The 20601-nt window shown below is 43.9% G+C and overlaps 1 protein-coding gene across 1 annotated transcript in view; it reads right to left on the reverse strand.

Moving 5' to 3' along the window:
• The window catches only part of DYNC2H1 (dynein cytoplasmic 2 heavy chain 1), a 372682-nt gene that overhangs the window by 267789 nt on the left and 84292 nt on the right, over nt 1-20601 (reverse strand). Inside the window, exons 46-50 of the mRNA XM_034758872.1 lie at nt 18704-18806; nt 13946-14113; nt 13708-13838; nt 11552-11800; nt 10225-10333 (exon numbers count right to left, since the gene is read on the reverse strand). Coding sequence (XP_034614763.1) covers nt 10225-10333; nt 11552-11800; nt 13708-13838; nt 13946-14113; nt 18704-18806 — 760 coding nt within the window. The remainder of the gene's footprint in view (nt 1-10224; nt 10334-11551; nt 11801-13707; nt 13839-13945; nt 14114-18703; nt 18807-20601) is intronic.

Genomic DNA, 20601 nt, shown 5'->3' on the forward strand with positions numbered 1-20601 from the left:
GGAGACCAGATTTCACAGTCTGTGACATGTTTTTCATGGCCGTGAATTTGGTAGGACCCTACAAATGAGGCTCAGACCTTTTCTTTCTACAATGCCATTAAGTATGTTGTAGAGCAGAGGTTCTCAAACTGTGGTCCATGGATAGATAGTTCCCTCTAAGGTGCGTGCCTGGGCGGCCACACACGAGAGAATGAAGGGCCACCCACCTAATTAGTGGAGCCACGCAGGCATTGCTCCACTAATTAGGTGCCTGGACCCTGGAGAAGACGCACATGTAAGGTGAGGTGGTGCTCTTGGGAGAAATGGGGGTAAGTGGGAGGGGGCAGTGGGATGAGAAGTGGGGATGGGGGAAATTTGGGATGTGCAGGGCTGCGGCGGCCAGAGAAAGAGGCAACTTTCCCCAGCTCCAGGACTGCAGCTGCTGGGAAGAGAGAGCCCTCCTTCCCAGCCCCAGCTCGGGGGCTGCTGCGGTGGAGGAGAGAGGGAGAGACACCCCTCCTTCCCAGCCCCAGTTCGGGGGCTGCCGCGGAGCGGGAGAGAGGGCACATCCAGTGCATTAGAAAGATAAGACTACGGATATTAAAATATGAGTTGTGTGCTTTTATTTGTAGAACAAAAAAACTTAATTATTATTAAGGTTTATTTATATAGCACTTTTATCCAAAGCACTTTACAATAGTTAGCTAACGGTACAAACAACATTTGGAAAGATCATTAAGTGGTCCCCCAAGACCCTCAGCAATTTTCAAGTGGTCCACAAAAAAAAAGTTTGAGAACCACTGTGTAGAGGGACCTTTGATTACCTCCAGGAATGGTTTCCCGGATGCTTAATATGGCAACTTCTGCAAGATTTTAACATCTTGCCTGCAGCAATTTTGAGGCCCTAAGGCCCTGGGCCTTTTGGATGGAATTAGACGAATAGGGTACAACTGGCATGCATACTATGTATGTTTGAACGGAAAAATTCTTATTGATAATTTCCTTTCTGCTAGCCGCGTTTTCCACAATTCTGGATGTCTGGACTGCTCTCCTCTCTCTGGAGCTCAAGAATGTGGATCAGCATTTTGTACATTAGACCAAGGAAGACAGTCAAATAGTAACATCTCCACTTAATATCCGACTCATGAGCCACTCAGGGTGGGAAGAATTGTGATAGACACTGCTAGCAGAAAGGAAATTATTGGTAAGAAATTTCCATTCTGCAGCCCAGCATCTCCCACAATTCTACACATCTTGGAAGTAGCAAGCCATGAACAGGATGTAGGGAGGGATATGAAACAAAACTTTGGTAGGAAAGAAGCCCCTCTCCCCCGTTTGGTCAACTCATTCAAGTATGTATTATTTCTGCCCACTGCCTGTGGCAACTTCCTGCCAAAGGAGGTCTCTGTAGAAGACAGGTCCAACTTGTCGTGCTCAATGAAGGTGTTAGCTGTAGACCAATCAGCTTGCCGCCATTCCAGTCTGACCCAACGCACCGCCTTGAAGGCAGGCATAGTATTGCCAATGAACCCTTACTTGATTTTCCCTTGCCCAGGATGTCAACAAGTCCAAACTGCCAGTTAAGTTCTAAAGAGCACCTCCTTGTGGTGGGTCTCCTTTATTAATGGAGAAACCAAAATAGAATATAAACAAAACTTTCACCCCAACATTACAGCATGCCGACTAGGTCATTCCTAGTTCATGTCCCCTTCTGAGTCCAGTGTTCACCTCTATTCAGGCTTTTCCTCCAAGGTTCTCTTAGTTCCAGTCTGATGTTATGCCTCTTGCCCCTACTGGAGTACTTCCTCCTCTGGAGTCTGAGGTCTGGAGAGGTCTCTCCACTGAAACTCTTCTCCAGGGGCAGAGGGTGATTCTTTGCAGGCTGGGCTTCTAGCCAGTATCTCAGGGACCTCTGACTGAGACCAGGTCCTCTTGAATGCCGGCTGGCTGCAGCCTACTATTTAGAAGGCTGCCCTCTCCAGGAGCTCCTCTTACAGGCTCTCAGTACTGGTAGGTACCCCAGAGACCTATCTTCTGGATTCCCTGTTCAGGCTCTGGTTTCGCTTGGGAGCTCCCCTCTACATGAGCCTCCTGTCTCCCTTTGGAGTTCCCTCTAAGGCCTTGTCTACACTACACAGTTTTGTCGACAAAAGTCACCTTTCATTGACAAAACAGTGGAGGTGTACATACTGAAATGCTCCTCCTGCTGATGTAACTCCCGTTTGCCAACATAATAAAACCACCTCGACGAGCGGCATGGAGCTTTTTGCAATGCAGTTAGAGCGGTGCAGCGTCAGTGTTGACACTGCACTTGGTTATTTCGCCCTAAGCGGTCTCCAGTAGGTATCCCACAATGCCCATCCTGACTACTCTGGTAAGCACTTTGAACTCCACTGCCCTGAAGGTACTCGGGTATGCGCTCCGCCCCCATTTAAAGGCACCGGAATTTTTGAAATTCCTCTTCCTGTTTGCTCAGTGTGTACAATTCACACAGCATCTTCCCAGCTGACCATGCGACTTTCTGCAGCAGATGCTGTCCCGCATGGAGCACACTGGAGCTCTTGGATATGCTGAGTCTATGGGGAGAAGAGGCTGTGCAGTCTCAGCTTCACTCCAGCCATAGGATACCTATGGGCTGATTGCTAGTGGCATGCAGGAGAAGGGGCACGAGAGGGACATACAGCAGTGTCATGCCTAGATCAAGGAGCTGAGGCAGGTGTACCAGAAGACAAGGGAGGCCAACCGTTGCTCTGGTGCAGTGCCGAAGACATGCCATTTCTATAAGGAGCTGCATGCTATCCTCAGCAGCGACCCCACCTCCACTGCCAAGAGCCCCATGGATACTTCAGTCAGCAACTGAAGGCAGCAGCCAGCGGACTCAACCTCAGTGATGAAGTGGTGATGAGGAAGTGGATCTGGAGGACAATGTGGAACAAATGGCAGGGTCAACTGGTGGTGCGACGAGTCAGGACCTCTTTTCCACTCCGGATATGTCTAGCCAATCCCAGCACTCCAGCTCTGGTGCACAGGATGCAGGAGAGGGAAACTCCGGTAAGTGCTCATTTTGCTTTGGTGAGTGGAGTTTGAGCACGTATTTTGTTATATGGTAGAGGAGAGAAAATGGACAGAAATTAACATCAGAGCCTGTCCATTTACACTGTGGGTCCACGGCGGAAAAGTTTGTTAATGTTGGTGGGGATATCCCTGGAATCCTCTACAGGTTCTCTCAGGAAACTTTCCAGTAGGTATTCTGCAATCCTCTGCCGAAGGTTCCTTAGCAGAGCGTTCTTGTTTCTCCCCCGGCTGTAGGAAACTTTGCAGCGTCACCCGGCAATTATTTCTGCAGGGACCAGAGCAGCACACAGGCGAGCAGCATACAGAGCTGGTCTGAAGCCACATGAGTGCAGGAGATGCCCACTTACATCCTAGGTTACCCTTAGAAGTGAGATATTGGGTTCAATTACCCTATCCTGTGGAAAAGGGTACCAATATTCACAATAGTCTCCCTAGCTGCTTGTAGTAACCCCCTTCGTGAACCACCCTTTGTCCCTTCTTGCCTACTGCCTTTGCCACCACCGCCGCTGAACTCATCATATTTGGACCTCGCGCCAACCTGTGTGCTAGCCCAGGGACAGTGAGAAAGAGGTGTGTAATTTTTTGTGACTCACGGCTGTGAGTGCACTTACAATACTGTTTCTGTTCTTTGTTTCTTTGGTAAGGAGGATATGTTTTGTGAAGTGCTGCAGTGCACAAAGGCAGCACATAGAGAAACAAGAGCATGGAGGGAGACAATCAATGAAAGACTGAAACTGGATAGCCCGGAAAGGACTTGGGGGCAGGAGTGGATGATAAAGCTCCTCTAGGGCCAGACAGAGATGATGAACTCCCTCATTACCCTGCAATCTGAGCATATCCATGCATGACTCCCCCTGCAGCCACTACAGAACACCAGTCCATGCCATCCTCAAACGCCCCCACCGAAGACCTCGCATGTACCCGGTCTCTCACAGTACCCCGCGCACTCCACGCCTAGGCACTGGTTTCCCAACAAAAGCTGGAGTTACAGCTGTGAGAGCCCTAAATGCGAAACTGTTCCTCATTATCATGTCTCCTGTTTGACCAAAAATTGTGTTTTGTCCTGTTATTAAAGCAACTTATGATTGTCAACATAAGTCAACTTAACTCTGTAGTGTAGATATGGCCTAACTAAGCTTGGGTAACCTTTATTAGGTCCAGGTACTTGTTAACTAATCAGCCAGCTGAGGCAATCAATTACACCTCCATGAGGCATTCATAAGACAGTCATAGGCAGAGTGGCCCTAGCTCCCCATAAAGAGCAGCTGCCCAGTGACATGGCCACTTTGCAAATTTCCAAAGTGGATGCCCTTTCTCATTCCCCCCCCCCCCCCATGAGGCTGCTAAGGATCTCATGGAGTGTGCCCTCTCGGACAGGACCTCTGATGATATGTAGGCTTCCACAATACATAGTCTAATCCATCTAGTGATGGAGGACTTGGAAACTCTGAATTCCTGGCATTTCATTTGGAAGGACACAAATAGGGAGCCCAATCTTCTCATGGATTCTGTATGCTTGAGATAGTTTTTCAATCTCTTCTGACCTCTAAGGGGTGCCAGACTTTGTGAAGTATTTTGGCCTCTTTGCATTTGTAAAATTCATGAACAGGTCGGTTGAAGGGAGACTGAACATCTAAATGATGAGATAGAAAACCTTCTGATTCTGACACCACTCAGCATTTTTGAACCAGCGCCTGCTGAGTCAGTCTGCTTTTTGGTTCAGCTCCCCTTTGATGTGGATCACTCTGAAAGAAAGGAGGAGCATTTCATCCGCCTCATTATTTACACTGCTTCCACAAGGAGCACCAGACCCTTAGTTCCCCCTTTGGTTGTTTAAATATGTGACCATAGTTGTATTGTCTGATTGAACACAGGGCATGGTTCCCCCTTAGGTTGGGCTGCAACCTTCACAGAGCTAATTTGATCGCTCTAAACTCTAGGACGTTTACACTGTGAGCCTTTTCCTCCTCACTCCAGAGGCCCTGGGTTGTTTGGGTCTCCAAGTTAGCTCCCTAGCCCTCAATGCTGGCATTGGTTGTGAGAACTAAACGATCTGGAAGGCAGATAGGCATGCCTTTCAAGATATTGTTGTGGGCTGATCAACATTTTAAGTAGTTGAACATCTGTATTAGAACCCCTACTTGATTGTTCATGTATTCCGGGGAGTGGTCCCACACGTTTAGTATGGAGGCTTGAAGACTTCTGATGTGTGATTTTGCCCATGCAGTGATTCCCATGTAGGATAGCTGAAGTACTAGCAGTTGGAAGGCATAGTGCTATAGTAGGCCTCCTGCAGCTTTGGAGTAAGAAAATAAGTTTTTGGATGGAACTAGAGAACTTTTCTTGGTAATGATGATGAAACCGTGTGCCTGGAGAAGATTCAGCATCCAAGACATGGCCCTGTGCGCTGCTGCCTGTGATGGAGTCTAATCAGGATGTCATCCAGGAAGTGTATAGGTGAGTTCCCTGTAACTTGTGTCTGGCTATTATCACCACCAATATTTTTGTAAAAAATCTGGAGGCTGAGGACATGCCAAACAGGAGTGTTCAGTACAGATAATGTTTCCTGAGGTAAAAAAAACCTCATAAGTCTGCAGTGGCACGGGTCTGTTGAGGATATGATATGCGTCCATTACATTTACTTAAGTCAAGAAGGTCCCCCAGGACAGGGAGGACATCGTAGAGGCTTTGGCTCCACTTTAAAGAAGGTCTCCCTACCACATTTGTAGCTGACATCTTAATGGATGCAACGAGGCTACTGGCTTCCAGCTCAGTAGCTGAAATCTGGATACTCACTCTAAGGAGGTCCTATACTTGGCTAAGTTTACAAGCTCCTCCTTTTCAGAGAAAAGTTGGATAAGGTGATGGCTGACAATGTGGAAAAATCCAAACAGTCTTCTCCCTTCCCCACTAAGGGCCCTGAAGATAGAATATAGACCAGCCATCACAGAGAGTTACTCCTTTCACTCCTAGTCCTCACAGAGGCACCAGTGAAGGGACAACAGATTCCCTAATGGAAAGCACTGGAATCAAGGGCTCTACCTGCCTGATTGTTTCCCTCACCCTCCCTGACCATTGGTAAGTGTTGATGTAAAGAGCTGCATGTTCAGTTGTCCTCTATGTCCACTGAAGGTAGGACAAGAGGTAATGGACTTAATCTGTGGCAAGGGAGATTTAGGTTCGATATTAGGAAAAACTTTCTAACTAAATTGTAAAGGTGCAGTAGGCTTCCAAGTGAGGTTGTGGAACCCCCATCACTGGAGGGTTTTAAGAATAGGTTGGACTAACACCTGATGGTATAGGTTTACTTTGTCCTGCCACAGTGCAGGAGGCTGGACTTGATGACATCTCGAGGTCCCTTCCAGCCCTACATTTCTGTGATTCTGCGATTACTAGGCCCAACTGAGCAAATAAGGAGTGAATCTGCTGAATACTGATCTCCACTTGATGCCTAGAACAACCACAGACCAATCAGTCATCCAAGTAAAGGAACAACTGGATACCAACCCTCCTGAGGTGAGCCACTACCACTGCAATGCATTTGGTAAACACCTTTGGGGAAGACGACAGGTTGAAAAGGAAGACAATGTATTGGTAATACTGGTCCACAACTAGAAATCTCAGATATTTTCTGTGGTTCAGGTGGATTGCCACATGAATGTAGGCATCCTAGATACCAAGAGCAGCATATCAGTTGCTGGGATATAGAGATGGGATGGTTGCTGCCAAGGAAACCATGCAGAACTTGATCTTTCTGATGAAATTAACTTCTGCCTTAGACCTCCTTCCCCCTCTGCCTTCTTTTGTAAAATGAGGAAGTAGTGAGAATAAAACCCCTTTTCTAGGGATGGAGGGGAACTTTGATAGCTTCTATATGAAGAAGAGCTGCTCTTCTTGTTTAAGTGCAAACTCATAAGAGGGGTCCTTGAAAAGGGATGGGGAAGGTGAGTGGAGGCAAAGTATAGACTGAAACTGGATTGTATAATCCACTTGGACTGTGCTTAGAACAGGGCCGCCCATAGGCGGCAAAGCAATTTCGGGGGCCCTGTCCATAAAAAAAAGTTGCAATACTATAGTAACATATATTTAGAAATGTAAAAAAAAAAACTAGTGAAATACATTCAAAAATTAATTTGTAATAATTTGAAAATACACTAAATACATTATTTAAAAACATTAAATGCTTTAATGGTATGTATACATTTGCAGTTACATAACGGGCTGTTGCTGGGTGATGGTGATGGTTGGTGCCAATGGGCTGTCGCTGCATGGGGGTCGTGCTGCTGTTGCCCAGGGCTGGGTGGGGAGCTAGGCTCTGGGTTAGGGGGTGCCCGGCTCACAGGGGCTGGACTCAGGGCTGTGGGGAGATGGGGTCGGGGGGTGTCCGGCTCAGAGGAGCTGGGCTCGCAGCTAGGGATCAGGGCTGTGGGGGGGATGGGATCAGGGGGGTGTCCGGCTCACAGGGGCTGGACTCGGAGCTGGGGGCCAGGGCTGTAAGGGGGTGGGGTCAGGGGGTGCCCGGCTCAGAGGGGCTAGGCTCAGAGCTGGGGGTCAGGGCTGTGGGGGGGGTGGGGGCGGGGGGGGTCCGGCTCAGAGGGGCTGGGCTCGGAGCTGGGGGGGAGGCCTGTGGGGGGGATGGGATCGGGGGGTGTCAGGCTCAGAGGGGCTGGGCTCAGGGCTGTGGAGAGATGGGGTCGGGGTGTGGCCGGCTCAGAGGGGCTGGGCTCAGAGCTGGGGGGCAGGGCTGTGGGGGGGATGGGGTTGGGGGTGCCAGCCTCAGAGGGGCTGGGCTCGGAACTGGGAGTCAGGGCTGTGGAGGGGATGGGGTCGGGGGGTGCCCAGCTCAGAGGGGCTGGGCTTGGAGCTGGGAGTCTGGGCTGTGGGGGATGGAGTTGTGGGGGTGCCCGGCTCAGAGCTGGGGTCAGGGCTGTGGGGGATGGGGTCGGGGGGGTGCCCGGCCCCGGCCCCTTACCATGCCGCTTACCCCCTCTCCCGGAGCCTCAGCGCGCCGTGTCCAGTGCTGCAGCGGCGCGGTGTTTCCAGTGGGGCCTGAGCTCCCACTGCTCAGTTGCAGCTCGCAGCCCCGCCCCCTTACCAGCTGAGACACCGGTGAATGGGGGAAGACGGAGGCGGGGGGAGCCTCCGACATATTGCCCCACTTGCCCCCTCTCCCCCGGGTGGCCCTGGCTTAGAACCCACTGATCTGAGATGATGGACTCCCAAGCTCCAAGGAATTGTAGGGGAAAGAGTGGGTAGGTCTAGCACAACTGGAATGTTCCTCACAAATGGGCAGTCAAGTGGACTGTTTAGAAACTAATGGCTATTGTTTAGAAGAGGCATAAGAGATATGCCTTCTCCTCAGAGACATTATTTTTTTGGAAGGGTCAGGCCATCTAGGCTCATAGTAACTTTGCTTTGGTTGTTGCAGCAGCTTGCACTGCTTCCTTCAGCAGGGAGATGAGGGAATGCAGTGCCCCTTCTTTCTTAAGCAAAAAAAGATTTCGTCCCTCGAAGTGCAGGTCCTCAATAGTCTGTTCAACCTCCGTAGGTATGTCAGAGTTCTGATGCTACAAAGCTCTCCTCAGGGTGACCACTATGGCCCTTATCCTAACTGCAAAGTGACCTGAAGATTAGATCTAGCTACAAGATGACCTTCAGATACCAAAGTCTTAAATTCATCCTTCATATCTTCTGGGAGCTTGTCCACAAATTTATGCATTGAGTACCAGTTGATATAGTCGTATTTAGACAGAATTGGCTGGGGTGGTTGAAAATGTGCATCTGTAAATTTGAAGTAGAGTATGTTTTTCTGCCAAATAAGTCTGGTTTCTTTGGCTCTTTTTCTTTTGGTGTGGTGCAAAAGCATCCCTGGCGTGATCATTCACACACCTGTGACTAGCAGGGAGCCTATGCTGGGATGTGAACAGAACTACTCAGAACACAGAGAAGGGAACTTATAGCATCTATCAAGTCTTTTTGCCATCAATGTGAGGCTAGCTAAAGTCTGCCACAGGATTCTGGCAGGATCTAATAAAGCCTCATAAACAGGCAGTGCAACTCTGCCTGTTATGTCTGTAAAATATCAACAACCTTGTGGGTACTTTCTATGTTGTGGTTATTGGTTTGTCTGCAAGCTGTGGGTATAGAGGACCTGTGCCGAGGGGAGAGGAAGGAAGGCTTTGAAAATTGTAACCCTAGTTCCATGTGAAAGCTCTTCTACAGAGGGAGACCTGAAGTCCGCCAGGTGTGCCATTTGGAAGCAGAGACTTCTGAAGAGTTCTCCCTCAGAGTGGGAAGGAAAAGGAGAAAGGGTTTAAACCTTGTTTTTTATGCCACTTACACATTAACCATTCAGATTACTTCCTTACAAAGGGGATGTTTGCTTCTCTCTTTTTGGAACCTCAAGCCTCTGGAGTTTGCAAGACTTACTCCTCAGTAGGCTGTGAAGGGATCCTCTATCCTTGGGAATCATCATGCCCCAGTTGAGCTTTTCTACAATGAAGTAATGGCTTTGGTCAGTGAGATAAGGCCCACCCTATATGTTGCCAAATGAGAGTCCAATGCCCTGCCGGAGCAAGGGACAGTGGCTTGTGGTGGAAGGCTTCAGAAAAGCTGTGTATAGCATCTCTTGGTCTTGGCTTGAAGCTTGCACAGCTTTTCTGCTGCTGTGGTGAAGGGCAGAGAAAGCCCAGTTGAGAAGTACTCAAGAGGTTAGTCCCTCAATGCTCCAGTGATTCCTCAGCTCAGGAAAGCAAAGCTAGATATTGAAATAAAGTCGCTGCTACATGAAAATGAATAAAACAAAGTGGTCGGGAGAAACTGAAATGTAACTTGTTTCCGCTAGAGGCAGAAATTCTGCTGGTCTGTGTTCAAAGATGGGGCGTTGTCCTGGAGCCCCCAGCAACAATGGACTGCTTCTGAATTCCACAAGTAAGAAGCATTACCCATTTGTGATGAATTAGGAGAGAAACACTGCAGTAGAAAACATAATATAGCATACTTCTACTTAAAAAAACTTCTTTAAAAGAAAGTTATTTAGGTTGCAAAATCAGGAAATGGCAGTTATATGGTTGCCCCTGCAATGTCAATTTTGCCCTATTGTATGCCCACCCTATGCCCTGAATTAAGGGAGGGTCCTGGGGAACCATACGTTTTTTGTACTCATCTCACCTGATGACAATAGACTGTTGACCATCTCAAGGAATGTGGAATGGACAAACTGATAGTCTTCGAGCAGCAATACAACCTGTTGTGCTTCAATTCCAGCAAGCTGCATCACCTAATAGCCGGGAAGCAATTTTAATCTAATTGAACAGAATGTGTACATTCTTTTATAATAGAATAATAAATCCTTAAATTTATTTTATATATTTATCTATCCCCCCCCCATTCTGTATTACTACATTTGTATATTCTCAACAAATGATTTTGGTCATCTGTCAAATATAAAGCTAAGGAACAGTCTACATGGAAGAACTGATTTCTAATTAGAAAACAATTAACAAATACTTTGATGCTTACATGAAATTAAGGACCAATTTTTCCAAATAGGACCTCAAACTGTACCCACAGAACTATGCAGTTGGTACTCCCTTTGTCGTGTGCACTATAACATGGAGTTTTCTTGTGCAATTTTGGAGGCCACTTTGGGAATTTTGACCCTAAAAGTTTTGTTGTCTGTTTTAATTTAATGTGTATATCTTCGTAAATCACAAGATTTTTGCTTGATAAAGCATATTATAATGAGCCCACATGGTCCATACTTGCACTTGGAGAGAACCCTAAAAAAATCAGTGGGGCTCTAAGTAAGTGTAGGTGTCTACACACACAGAACAGCTTGCAAGATCTGGACCTGAGAAGGAGACTGTATCTGTGTCTTTACAGTGCCTAAAGGCTTGTCTTCACTACCGGGGAGATCAATGTTGCTGCAATCAATGCAGCGGGTGTCAATTTAGCGGGTCTAGTGAAGACCCGCTAAATCGATGACAGAGCGCTCGCTGGTCAACTCTGGTACGCCAGTTTCCCGAGAAGGGTAAAGTAAGTCGACCAGAGAACATCTCCTATCAACACAGCGCAGTGAAGACATCAGGATAAGTCAACCTAAGCAACGTAACTTAGGTCGACTTACCCCAGTACTCAAGGCGAGCCCTCATACAATGAGGCACTGATACTAATAATATATATAACTGTCAAAAATAAAATTAATAAGGAAAGATTATATAACGTGATCAGCACCACAACTGGGGCCAGATTTTCAAAAAAATCTGTGCACCATCCTGCTCTCCCTGAGAACAACAGGAGCTACTGATTGCTGAGCTCTTTTGAAACTTTGGCTACTTCATTTAAGTTCCTAAATGGGTGCTGAACTCTTCTGAAAGTCTTACCTGCAGGAAACATTTTTATTTTGTGTCTTTCAAAGTTCCCTTAACTATTCCATTTTTTTCCACACAAACTTAATTTAAATAAACTGCAAAATAGAAGAATGTGAGTGACACACCTGTTTAAGATCATTTTTGAACTGCTTCAGTTCATAACCTCTGGAAATCTTGGGAGTAATCAGAATCGATCCATGCATGTGACTAACTAAAGAGGTAACTGTCCGACGACCGACACCACTACGTCCTGCTAAAAGAAGTGATCCTCCAGGAAAACTCAGCACTCTGTCTATCCTGGACACATAATCGAGGACTTCTTGGAAAAGTAAAATCTCTATTTCCTTGTTATCTCGTCCATAATGAATAATACCCTATATAAAAATGAGATAAATTAATATTTGTGTTAATGATAAATGCAAATGTAACTATAGAATGTGATAATGTCCAACATTTTACAGAGTTAAGAAACAGAGGATAAGAAAACTTAAGAGATGACACTGATGTTCTTTACAAACTGAACTATTTAACGCAGTAGAATTTTGTTACCTTGCTGTCTCTGTTCCAGCAGTGGATAGACTTCAGAGTCCTAGTAAAGAAGTCACTTAAACCCAAGGTTCAGTGTAGCACAGACCCAAATATGGTATACCCTGGAGTAATGCTTACAGACTAAAATATATTGAAACAAGAATAAAAGAACATACCAATGGATGAATTTAAAATACATAATAGGCCAGAGCGACAGGTCCAGCCAAACTGTGCTCCAAGCCACCTTTTTTAGTCATCGAATCATAGGACTGGAAGGGACCTTAAGAGATCATCTAGTCCAGTCCCATGAACTCAAGGCAGGACTAAGTATTATCTAGACCATCCCCTACAGGTGTTTGTCTAACCTGCTTTTAAAAATCTCCAATTTTTCTCTCTCCTCCTTGTAACAACCTTTTAAGTACTTGAAAACTGTTATCTTGTCCCCCCTCAGTCTTCTCTTTTCCATACTAAACAAACCCAATTTTTTCAATCTTCCCTCATAGGTCATGTTTTCTAGACCTTTAATCATTTTTGTCGCTCTTCTCTAGACGTTCTCCAATTTGTCCACATCCTTCCTGAATTTTGGCACCCAGAACTGGGCACAATACTCCAGTTGAGGCCTAATCTGCACAGAGCAAAGCAGAAGAATTACTTCTCATGTCTTGCTTACAACACTCCTTCTAATACATGCCAGAATGATGTTTGGTTTTTTTGCAACAGCGTTACATTGTTGACTCATATTTAGCTTGTGGTCCACTATGACCCCCAGATCCCTTTCCGCAGTACTCCTTCCTAGGCACACATACAAAATGGGAAATGAGTGCAACTGATTGTTCCTTCCTAAATGGAGTACTTTGCGTTTGTCCTTATTGAATGTCATACTATTTACTTCAGACAATTTCTCCAGTTTGTCCAGATCATTTTGAATTTTAATCCTATCCTCCAAAGCACTTACAACCCCTCCTAGCTCGGTATCGTCCGCAACCTTTATTAGTTTGCCATTATCTAAATCATTGATGAAGATATTGAACAGAACCGGACCCAGATTTTCTCCCTTATCTCCCTCATCTGATCCTTGGCCCTCACCAATGACCAAATTGGCCACTGGCATAACTTAGAACAGCCTTTAGGCTCCTATAAATTATATCACCTACCCAGCCCAATCTGACTGCAGGTTAGAACTAAATTCTGGCCCTATCATACTTCACAGTACTGAGCTGGCCACAGCTTTGAAATCCAGCATTGCTGTGCAGTCATGGAGCACTACACAGCTGACAAAGAAACTCACAGAGTTCTCAGGCCACCAAACCTTGTCCCTATTCACTATTCTTCATGGGCCCCACATGGGCAGAGTAAGGGAGAAAGAGCTACTGAGGACTACTTGGAGTTGTGGGGAGTTGACTTGCATGAGTTTCCCAACTCCAGAGCCTACTACTCAAGTAGGTGTGGAACCAAGCCACGTTTCCTTCCACTATGGCCTGACTATCCTCAAAATCAGTTAGACCAATTCAGAGCCAGAACAGTGTCCCTTCCTCCACATGTTCTGGATTTGTCCTTTATTGCTTAAAGGCATGCCAACTTCTGTTTCTAAAATAACTATATCTCCCTTTTAGAATACAAATTACATTCTATCATTCTAACCAAAAGAAAAATGCCTGGCAACATAGTTCTGGTTACTTTAAACAATGTACAAATATAACTATAGACTTTTGAAAGTCTTTTCTTTTGTTTTTATTCCTTATTGTTGACGCACCTTTTTGATAACATCTTTTAGGTCTTCTGAATTTAATTTGCCAAGTGGCTTCCCATGAGGTGGTAATGCCTGCTCTGGTGCTCTGAATGTTCCCACCTCATGATGAGCTCCCCATGTTACATAGAAGCTATCTGTGAAAATATAACCATAAATGTGATAGGAGTCTACATTCTCAAGTGATAAAGCACATTACGAGGTATTTCAACAAATCTCACGTAATACATTTTATATGTTTTACCTGCCATATTCTCCAAGATATCTGAGCCCCAGTCTCCTTGAAACACTTTCATTAAAATATTATCAAATATAAGAAGTTCTTTAGCACCGACAATCTTGTCACGGAAGAGGCGACGGGCTTCATAAGCAACAATTTCCAAAACGTAATCTAGTGTGTGTGTTGATGACCCTGCAAAATATATATAAATGTGTGTGTGTTGATGACCCAACAAAGGATAGATAGATAGATAGATTACAATTTCAAAGATTTGAAATTTTGCATTTCAAAATACAGCCAAATTGAAAAAGAGTAAATCAGATTACATACCAGCATGAACACATCAAGAGGGAAGAAATAAAAGAAAAAACAAGCATTATAAAATATTTTTTAAAATCTTATGGGTACAAACAAGGTAAAATTACAAAAGCACATAGAGAAATAAATACTTTAAAAACAAGTTTTCTGCAAAGTACACTATTGTTTAATAATTGTTTAGTGTGCTCAAGGTGCTGAACACAGAATAAAAACAAATATGTTGTAATAATAATATAATAAAATAATGTTGTAATAATAAAATAATAAAATACTACCCTTTTAAAATAGAATCCTATAAAAAAAAAACCTGGAGATCCAGTTTTAAAGGGGGAACAGAAAGGAACTGGTAATAAAAAACACAGAAACATAAGAATGGCCATACTGGATCAGACCAATGGATCCTCTAGCCCAGTATCTTGCCTTCCGACAGTGGCCAATACCTGGTGCTTCAGAGGGAATGAGCAGAAGAGGCAATCATCGAGTGATCCATCCTGTCGTCCACCCCCAGCTTCTGGCAATCAGAGGCTAAGGACACCCAGAGCCTGGGGTTGCATCCCCGACCATCTTAGCTAATAGCCATTGATGGATCTATCCTCCAGGAATTTATATAATTATTTTTTTAATCCCATTATTCTTTTGGCCTTCACAACATCCCCTGGCAACAAGTTCCACAGGTTGGCAGTGCATTGTGTGAAAAAGTACTTCCTTTTGTTTGCTTTAAACCTGCTGCCTATTAATTTCATTGGGTGTCCCCTGGTTTCTGTGTTATGCAAAGGAGTACATATCACTTCCTTATTCACTTTCTCTACACCAGTCATGATTTTATAGACCTCTATCATATTCCCTTTTAGACGTCTCTTTTCTAAGACAAAAAGCACCAGTCTTTTTTATCTCTCCCCATATGAAAGCTGTTCCATACCCTTAATCATTTTTGTTATCCTTCTCTGTACCTTTTCCCATTCTAATATGTCTTTTTTGAGATGGGATGACCAGAACTGCACACAGTATTCAAGGTGTGGGCGTAACATGGATTTACATAGTGGCATGATGATATTTTCTGTCTTATTCTCTAACCCTTTCCTAATGGTTCCTAACACTGTTGGTTCTTTGTCACACTGAGCGCATGTTTTCACAGAACTATCCACAATGACTCCAAGATCTCCTCATTGAGTAGTAACAGCTAATTTTGTATATATAGTTGGGATTATATTTTCCAGTGTGCACTACTTTGCATTTATCAGCATTGAATTTTATCTGCCATTGTGTTGCCCAGTCACCCAGCCTAGTGAGATCCCTTTTTAACACTTCACAGTCTGCTTTGGACTCAACTATCTTGAGTAATTTTGTACCATCTGCACATTTTGCCAACTCAATGTGTACCCCTTTTTCCAGATCATTTATGAAAATGTTGAACGGCACTGGTCCCAGTATAGAACCCTATTTACCTCTCTCCATTCTGAAAAATGACCATTTATTCCTTTCCTTTGTTTCCTTTGTAACCAGTTACTGATCCATGAGAAGACTTTCTCTCTTATCCCATGACTCCTTACTTTGCTTAAGAGCATTTGGTGAGGGACCTTGTCAAAGGCTTTCTGAAAGTCAAGTACACTATTTTCACTGGATCACCTTTGTCACATGCTTTCTGGCAAGAATTCTAATAGACTGGTGAGGCATGATTTCCCTTTAGAAAAGCCGTGTTGAGCCTTTCCCAACAAATTGTGTTCATCGTGTGTCAGAGAATTCTGTTCTTTACTACAGTTTCAACAAATTTGTCTGGTACTGTACTGAAGTTAAGCTTACCAGCCTGTAATTATCAGGATCACCTCTGGAGCCTTTTTAAAAACTGGTGTCACATTAGCTATTCTCTAGTCGTCTGGTACAGAAGCGGATTTAAAGGAAAGGTTACATACTGCAATAGTAGTTCTGTTTCATATTTGAACTCCTTCAGAACTCTTGGGTGAATACCATCTGGTCCTGGTGACTTATAACTGTTTAATTTATCAATTTGTTCTAAAATCTCCTCTACTGACCACTCAAGCTGGGTCAGTTCCTCAGATTTGTCACCTAAAAAGAATGGCTCAGGTGTGAGTATCTCCCTCACATTCTCTGCAGTGAAGACCAATACATAAGAATTCATTTAGCATCTCTGCAAAGCCTTATCTTCCTTGAGTGTTCCTTTAGCACCTCGATCATCCAGTGGTCCACTGGCTGTTTGGCAAGCTCCCTGCTTTAAAGGATTTTTTTTTTGGCTTAGTTTTTGAGTCTTTGGCTAGTTGCTCTTAAAATTCTTTTTTGGCCTACCTAATTATACATTTACACTTGATTTGCTACCACTTATGCTCCTTCCTATTTTTCTCAGTAGGGTTTAATGTCCAATTTTTAAAGGACACCTTTTTGCCTCTAATCACTACTTTTACTTTGTTGTTTAGCCATGGTGGCACGTTTTGGTCCTCTTACTAGGTTTTTTAATTTGGGGTATACATTTAATTTGGCCTCTATTATGGTGTTTTTAAAAAGTTTCCATGCAGCTTGCATGCATTTCACTTTTGTGACCAAACCTTTTAATTTCTGTTTAACTAGCCAAGGCAAAAAATAAATCCAAGAACAGATAGTGGTTATCTTTGGGGAAAATAAAGCTTTAACCTGCTCCTTACAAGTGGAGAAGGGACAAGATGAGATGGGTTTCAGGTGGAGCAAATTACTCACCACATTGCTCATCACAGAAAAAGCACAGTCATCCACCAGCTTCAGATATAATAGTGCAATCCTTAAACAGGGAGAAATCCCCACTTGGTGTAAGTCAGTGTACCTTCATTGACTTAAGTGGAGCTATGCTGATTTACACCTCCATGAGGATCCAACCCAATGAGTGGATTGTGAGTACAGATGCTTATCAGTTCAATGCTACCAAAGCATGTCTCAAATTTAGCCAATCGACTACATCTCCACTAATGCCAATTTAAAACCTAACTGTCACTTTTCAGGAAGACCATGTAAAAAACACACGTCTGTAAATGATCCCATAAAAGTTCACAATCATTAGCACAAAACAAATATGAATAATCTTATAATAATCGTATTGTGACCCAGTAAAATATCAACTCCAAAGGAAGGATAAAAGTCAGACTGGAAACCAGCCTAAGCTGTCAGTTTCCAAGAGTACCTAAAACTAAATTCCATTCGGCTAAAAAGGAAAAGTTTGAGGAAAAGGAAAAGTTTGAGAATAAGTGGTCATTAGAAAGCACTTCAACATCATGAGAAGGATTGGTGACACCCTTCTTTTGTTAAGCAGTATAAGAATAATGCCCCTCAGTAGTGGCAATACTGCTACACCCCTCCCCCCCACACACACACACACTTTAAGCAACTGATACAACTAAAGTAATTTGTGGCAAGCTGCTGTGGATATGTCTACACCTCAATGTAAGCCCAAGGTTCGAACTCAGGTTCAAGCTTAACCCCCCTTTCATCTATACGCAAATCACTCCAGCCCAGGGCTTGGACCCAGGACATCCCGGAAATGGACCCAGAGATCAAGTCCTATTGCTTTTTCAGTGTAGATGCAGCTCCACAGGACTCATGTTCTGGGAGTCCACCAAAAGTACTCCAAAAATTCTATGGGCCAGCTTTCTTTGTCCTCTGGACAGTCAATTTTGGTGGACAGTCAAGTTTTTCCACACTGCACTATAAACAAAGGGCTAGAGCTGCCACATTTTGGGAGGGCACTAGGAAGTCTGGGATATGGGTGGTTGAACTTGGGCCCACATAATGCAGTGTAAATGTTGGCACCCCAGGTTGGGACCCAAGATTCAAAAATTCCTAAACTGGGGTTACAAATAAGTGTAAACATTCAAGCCCTACGTTAAACAAACCTGAGGTATGCTAACTCGAGTTCTACTTCACTTACCTTGAAGTGTAGACATACCCTGAGACATTCTCATCAAAAACCAGATCAATTGCAGAAAGCGGAGTCCACAGATTTCATAATCAAAATGACTGAAGTGAGCAGCCCACACTTATTTATTTTCTTTAAACTCAGAATAGTTACTATCTATATTTTAAAATCTCACACTATTTTTCAAAATTAAAAACATAACTTTTCATGCAATGGAACTTTTGTTTTTCAACTGACATTAGGGCCAGTCCTACAGACTTTCCAGGTTTCAATGGGGATTCAAGGGGGGAGGGATAGCTCAGTGGTTTGAGCATTGGCCTGCTAAACCCAGGGTTGTGAGTGCAATCCTTGAGGGGGCCATTCAGGGATCTGGGGCACAAAAATCTACCTGGGGATTGGTCCTGCTTTGAGAAGGGGGTTGGGCTAGATGATCTCCTGAGGTCCCTTCCAACCCTGATATTCTATGATATGGAGAGTTTGCAGGATAGATAAATAATAAGAAACACATCACAAAATATTTGAACATTCTAAAAATGTTTTCTCTTTTGGAACAAATCAGAGTAACTCACCTCCTGTTAAATCATATCTGAATAAGCCAAGAACCCACTGAGTAAGAATGTATGGTGTAAAGAGGTAATGACTATGATCATCAACTGTGAATTTTGCTCGTACCTGAAAACATAAGTTATTCACAACACAATTTATATTTTAATTGCAAAGATTTCTTGACAATTTAGTTCAACAATTTTCTGTGCTTTCACCAAGTGGATTTACTTCAACTGTACAGGTTCATATATTTTGTTAATTCATCTGAAAAATACACAGCTTGGATTGTTTACATTTTGCTTTCAGACCAAAAAAGCAAAATATCTCATTTCTAAAATATTTATTCCATATTATTTCTGAGAAAAAGGTTATGTTGGAAAATTAGTTCCCTGTTTCTTTCATGGGAACGATCTCTCTTCCAGTCTAAAACATCTATAGTGGGTTGATTTTTGTAGTTTGGCACCAGGAGAAGAATTTTGTCCAAATTTTTGGATAGACTGTGATACTCTGTACCTCAGGGGAACACCCTGCACCCCCATGTTCATCCTTATAATATGTTTGTGTGGTATCCAATGCAAAGTTTGTCATGTCGGTGTCTTTGGCAGGCTCATGATGCACTGAGCATTGTTGTTATAGTAATGTAATGCTATAGGTTGTAATTTCATGTATATAGTTATGAGGCTGAAAATGTGACCTCGTGGCTTAAAACAAGCCCAGGCAAAACTCTCCAGGAGCAGATGGGCAGTTCACACCCCATCAGGGCATGTATGGGACAAACCCAGCCCAGCCTCACAGGAACAAATGACACTGGCCTAGGCAGCAACAAAGGATCTGTTGGACTCTGGAGTGAGCCACCCCGTTTCCTTTGGTCAGTTTGGGACTACGATGAGGTAATGCTCACCTGACTCTGAAGTGGGGGGCAAAGCCAAGGGGGAAGAAAGAACATGATAAAAGGGAGAGACGTTTGCCATGCTCTTCCTCTCTCTTCCACCTACATCTACAGACACCACCACCAGGCAACTGAAGCACTGATCAAAGTGGTGAGCCTGGCTGAATGGCAAACAGTCAGCCTGTGGTGAAAAGCATCTAAGTTTGTAAAGGCACTGAAAGTGTTAAGATCAGCTTAGTATGTGTTTTGCTTTTATTTCATTTGACCAAATCTGACTTCTTGTGTTTTGACTTACAATCACTTAAAATGTATCTTTTGTGGTTAATAAATTTGTTTGTTTATTCTACCTGAAGCAGCGCATTTTGTCTGAAGCTGTCAGAGACTCCCCTTGGGTTAACAAGCCTGATACATATCAATTTCTTTGTTAAATTGACAAACTCATATAAGCTTGCAGTGTCCAGGGGCATAGACTGCAAGACGGAGGTTCCTAGGGTTGTGTCTGGGACCAGAGATATTAGCTAGTGTCATTCGGATGCACAATCCAAGCAGCAGCTGGCCAAAAGTGCTCATTCACATAGCTGGGAGCAGCTTACATGCTAGAAGCTGTGCGTGAACAGCCCAGGAATGGGGGTTCTCACAGCAGAGCAGGGTAAGACTGCCTCCCTGAGTCGATGATTGGAGTGACCTAGCAGATCACTGATCCAGATAACACCAGAGGAACGTCACATAGACCAAGAGAGTGAAAGGCCTGTGCAAGGTTAGGAGGACATCCCAAACACATTTGATATGTATATAACACATGCTTTCAAAGGATCTGTGATCAGACAAATCACATGTATTAAATATGACTGTATTTGTATAGTGTTCCTTATGTATGGTACATGATTTGTGTGGGGCTGAGGTACATTTCTGGACAGAAGATGCTATATAAATGTAAGGTATAATGAATAAAATAAACTAACAACAATGCATATCATAATTTGGCCGACTGATAATGGAAATATTAACTATTATTTATATCTGAAAACACAC

The sequence above is a fragment of the Trachemys scripta genome, chromosome 1, assembly GCF_013100865.1.
Source record: "Trachemys scripta elegans isolate TJP31775 chromosome 1, CAS_Tse_1.0, whole genome shotgun sequence".
In the NCBI taxonomy this organism is placed as follows: Eukaryota; Metazoa; Chordata; order Testudines; family Emydidae; genus Trachemys; species Trachemys scripta.